General features: G+C 36.1%; 1 protein-coding gene across 1 annotated transcript in view; it reads right to left on the bottom strand.

Moving 5' to 3' along the window:
- The window catches only part of OTUD4 (OTU deubiquitinase 4), a 42,228-nt gene extending 38,378 nt beyond the window's left edge, over positions 1–3,850 (bottom strand). The window contains exons 1-2 of the mRNA XM_015558862.1: positions 3,746–3,850; positions 714–764 (exon numbers count right to left, since the gene is read on the bottom strand). Coding sequence (XP_015414348.1) covers positions 714–764; positions 3,746–3,793 — 99 coding nt within the window. The 5' untranslated portion in view covers positions 3,794–3,850. The remainder of the gene's footprint in view (positions 1–713; positions 765–3,745) is intronic.
- Positions 3,851–5,474: the final 1,624 nt, after the last annotated feature.

Here is a 5,474-nt window from a genome sequence, read left to right as displayed (position 1 = left end):
GATTCTTCTCTCTCTCGCAAAAAAAAAAAAATAAAAAATAAAAAAAAAGAAAAAAGAAAATACTCAAAGGCTAGTATCATCAGGATTATGATTTTAAAAAATTAAAGGGACAAACTCCTATATGAGCAGAACTAGAAATAAGGGGTGGCAGTAAACAGAGATTCAGCTCAAAGACAGTCAATGGTGCTGAGGGGTAGGATAGGGACGCCACTCAGAGACATGGGGATTTAAGATTTAAGTAACTGAACTGGTTGCCCCAGAATCTTAGCTTTTTAGAAATCTTAGAAAAAGCAATTGACCCAGAGTCAGCAACAGGGGAGAAGTCTGATCTTGCCTCACTCCAGGTGTGGCACCTGGTGAGTCACTTCGGTTCTGTAAGTTTCAGCTTTCTCATCAGTCGAATGAAGCCAATAATCCCTACCTCCCAGGGCAGTGATGGCGAACCTATGACATGCGTGTCAGAGGTGACACGCGAACTCATTTTTTTGGTTGACTTTTGTTAAATGGCATTTAAATACATAAAATAAATATCAAAAATATGAGTCTTTGTTTTACTATGGTTGCAAATATCAAAAAATTTCTATATGTGACACGGCACCAGAGTTAAGTTAGGGTTTTTCAAAATGCTGACACGCCGAGCTCAAAAGGTTCGCCATCATTGCACTATAATATTAATCTTATATATTAAAAATAGATAAAAGATTACTGCATACCTGTGGATTTTCCAAACGTTTTAAATACTCTTCAAATGATCCTTCTATAAACTGAAAAAGGAAAAAAAGTCTATTAGGAATACATCAAAACAACAGTTAAACTCTCTACTGTGAATTACTGAGTTTTTACATACATAGATTATATATACTCATATATAATCTATGAAAATACATACAAATCAGTAAGTGAAGATCATAAACACACAAAAAGAATGTAAAGAAGGAAACACTGTCAGAAAAGGTTTCCTGGACAGAATGTGGACAGACACAGGGACAATATGGCATGTGGAAACAGAGAGGACACTGTGTTGGGCAGACAGGAGTGGCATGGTCAGCAGGGACAGGGCACTTTCGTGGGGAGAGCAGAGTGAGAGAGAACTCAGACTAGACATCTGTTTATAGAAAGCTGTGAGCCCAGACAGGACTTTCAGAAGAGGGAGAAAAGGCAATACAAGGTCACTGCAAGTGACATTATGAACAGAGAAATGATAGGATAAAAGCAGCATTTTAAGATTAATTTGAAAATGGCCAATATATAGAGAATAAACAAAGACAGATACATTAGCTAAGACATATTAGTTTACTAATACAGATATGAATATTCACTGTTCCTTAGGTCAGTTATACTAAAAGCAGAGATGAGAATTAATAATGCTAAAGATATTTTGAAAAAAATAAATAAAATTTTTCTAATACACTTTGCTTCATTGTCACCTTAACATAAAAATAAAAGTTTATTGCCCTAACCGGTTTGGCTCAGCGGATAGAGAGTCAGCCTGCGGACTCAAGGGTCCCAGGTTCGATTCTGGTCAAGGGCATGTACCTTGGTTGCGGGCACATCCCCAGTGGGGGGCGTGCAAGAGGCAGCTGATCGATGTTTCTAATTCTCTATCCCTCTCCCCTCCTCTCTATAAAAAATCAAAATATATTTTTTTAAGAAAATAAATAAATAAAAGTTTATTCAAGCTATGTGAGCCCTGGCTGGTGTGGCTCAGTTTGGTTGGGCATCATCCCTTGCACCAAAAGATTGCAGGTTTAATTCCCAGTCAGGGCACATGTTTCTCTCTCTCTCTTTCTCCCTCCCTCTCTAAAAATCAGTAACGGCCGAAACCGGTTTGGCTCAGTGGATAGAGCGTGGCCTGCGGACTGAAAGGTCCCAGATTCGATTCCGGTCAAGGGCATGTACCTGGGTTGTGGGCACATCCCCAGTAGGAGATGTGCAGGAGGCAGCTGATCGATGTTTCTCTTTCATCGATGTTTCTACCTCTCTATCTCTCTCCCTTCTTCTCTGTAAAAAATCAATAAAATATATTTAAAAAAATAAAAAATATAAATCAGTAACGAATCTTAAAAAAAAAGAAAAAGAAAAAGCTGTGGTAACATTTTTTGTTTTTCTAACAGCGATTATACTAATTTAATCGCGAAAGCCCTAAAACACCATCTGAAACATCAAATTCAATTTTATTTAAATTACAGGCCCAGTCAATTTTGCAAAGCAATACACTTAAAAACATTAAAGTACACTACCAAGTCTATAAAAATCTTTTAAATGCCCATGGATTTTTTAAGACTGAGATTATTTTATAGACAGTATATTATCAAATTTCCAAAAAGTATCTTAAGATTTCAACACACATTACAATAAAATAGCTATCTATTTTAAATACCCCACCAATCAGAGGCTACTGTTCTATATTAGGTGATTATTTATAGACTTAAAAATCCCACAGAACCATTTGAAGTTGGAAGAGACCCAAGCAGTGTTCTGCAAGCCTATATCCAATATAAGACTCTCCTTTCTAATCAGAAAGCATCCACCTAGACTTTGACTGAACATCCTCAGTCACAAGGAACAATAAATACTCCACCCCCTTCCCATGACAGCCTTTTCCCATTTTGGCCAACAGAAATGGTAAAGTGAAATTTACCCCTTTAGAACTTTCAACTTCTGGTAACCTCAAAAGATTGCAAGGGTTAAATAAATATATGCAAAGCATATTAAGTGCTCAACCAGTGTTAGTAATTTCCATATTGTCAAGAGAGTTTTACCCTCTGGGGTCAATAATAATGACTAACTTCAAATACTTAAAGACCACTCCATTTACCTTTCTCTTCTCCACCACACCCTAATATTCTATCTAGCCTCACTACCAGTTTTCCTTCTGTAAGACAAGTTTTCATATCTCCTGATCAAGTAGGTAATTCTCTTTCCTGAAATGTATTATTGTCCATCTGATAAAATAGCACTCAGAAAAATGTTACCAGTAATAATATTTTGCTTGAATATAGGAAAACCAACCCAAGAGCATATCCAAACTAAGAACCATTTATCTATTAACTCTCAGATTTGAGTCATTTGCAAAACACCATCGTTCTTTTAGCAGTCCACAGGGGAGAATACCATTGAAAGTTGTCAGATGACTTAATTCTAAGCAAATCTTGTAAGGCTTTCAATGTAAAATGAAAATAGGTGACTGTCATATTTCACAGCCTACTACATACTACTGAGAAAATTCCAGTATTCTACAACATTCTATTAACTATTAATCATATTTACATAATTATAGTATTCTGATGATTCACAACGATGAAACCTGAAAATTAAAAATATATACATGCCTTCTGATAAAATAAAAGACTTAGTATGAATTTTTTTTTAATTCATAGGGGGTTACAAATCACTGAATACTCTACTAATCACAATGCTCCATTTACCCTGACTATGTCAGACAAAACTCACTCTTAATATGCCAGGATCCTGCCCAAGTCACCCTCTATCCTTCATAGCTGTGTGTTATCTGTCACAGAAGCTTTCTAAATGCCAGAATAATAAATGAATACCATTAAATGGCATAAAAACTATCACAAAAGAATATAATTGGATTTAAACTCAATAAAGCAATTCTTTTTTATAAGGGGGATTTTCATAACCCCCATTAAGATCCATCCTGTGAAATTCCCACTACACCACTTCTAAAGGGTGAACTGTAAATGCAAGTCGAGATACCATTTCGTTTAAAATTACAAATTACCGCTTCAAATTTCTCTCTGTTCTCTCGAAGATAGTGAATACAGGCCATTCTGACTTCAACATGTCGAGACTGAGAATGCAATACCTAAAAAGAAAAAGCAACACACTATTAAGCATTTTGTTAAAATAAGATTTAAGTTGCAACCTAGACATACCCAAAAAAACTCAACCAGCAAAACACACCATTTGTCTTTCTATAATTTCTAGACCTTTATTCATTCCCATTTCTCTCTCTAATCATAAGGATGGCATGACACATACAAACAGTAGTACAGTACTTCTTAAACCAGATGCCATTCTACAAAGAGTTTACTTCCATTTCTCCTTTAGATCACTGAAATACTGAAATCATTCCTTTAAGAAAATCTTTGTGAACTTAAGACACTTTCCTCTCTTGGTCAGCCCTCTACTGTAACTTTGCTCTTCACAAAGCAGAACTAACTAATCTGCGCGGTGCTTAGATTCATCCCATGCATTTTAAATTACTTGCCTTATGTAGAAACTTAAGTCCCCTGTGGTTTCAGAAAAATTAAGGTACTCATTCTTAAATCCTTACAGGACTCTTGAAAGAACATCCAAGTGAGCAGAACACAGGATGCAAACACACTGCTGTGCTGTCATCCCAATAGCCTTGAAACTTGCTCTGATGCCCAAAATATTTTTTAAATATATTTTTATTGATTTCAGAGAGGAAGGAAGAGAGAGAAATAGAAACATCAATGATGAGAAAGAATCATTGATTGGCTGCCTCCTGCATGCCCCCTGCTGGGGATGGAGCCACAATCTGGGCATGTGCCCTGAAGGGGAATCAAACCCTGACTCCCTAGTTCATGGGCCAATGCTAACCATTGAACAACACCGGCCAGGCTGCCCAAAATCTTAAAGCACCACCTGAAATAAGCCACACTACAAAGATGAACCAAATCCTTTCACTCTGTAGCCTGTGTTCTTCAATTAAGCTACTAATTCAACAAAAAGATAATTTACTGGCCTTTGGTCTCTTACTAAAATTCCAAAGCTTTGGTTTCAAACAAACTATTATCAAATAAACGCTTAGGAACCTTTTGGCTAGCCTCCAATACTTTAACTTCCACACTTAAGAGAAGATCAAAATTATTTTCTATTACTAGGTGTCTCAAAAGAAGGTATTGCTGGTACCCTATAGAACCAAGGTGGAGAAAAAAAAAAAACTGACATTTAAAATAACCACTTCTCAACTACTATGAAGGCCACTTGAAATTTTATTATAAAGTAACTTTAGGAGTTACAGCTCAGATAGGCTGGATAAGGGACTGATATCCAAAATACATAAGAAACTCATGAAACTCAATAATAAAAAAATAAACAATCCAATAAAAAATATGGGCAGAGGACATGAAAGAAGATTTTTCCAAAGAAGACATACAAATGGCCAACAGACATCAAAAGATGCTCATCACTAATCATCAGGGAAATACAAATCAAAACCACGACGACATACCACTTTATAATAGTCAAAATGGCTATTATCAAAAAGTCAACAAATAACATGTGTTGGTGAGGGTGTGGAGAAAAGAGAACTCTGGTGCACTGTTAGTAAGACTGCAAATTGGTGCAGTCACTATGGAAAACAGTATGGAGACTCCTCAAAAAATAAAACCAGAAGTACCATATAACCCAGAAATTACCCTTCTGGGTATTTATCCAAAGAAAACAAAAACACTAATTCAAAAAGATACTAGAGGCCCGGT

The sequence above is a fragment of the Myotis davidii genome, unplaced genomic scaffold (genome assembly GCF_000327345.1).
Source record: "Myotis davidii unplaced genomic scaffold, ASM32734v1 scaffold151, whole genome shotgun sequence".
Lineage (NCBI taxonomy): Eukaryota > Metazoa > Chordata > Mammalia > Chiroptera > Vespertilionidae > Myotis > Myotis davidii.
This window is presented reverse-complemented; position numbering and strand designations above follow the sequence as displayed.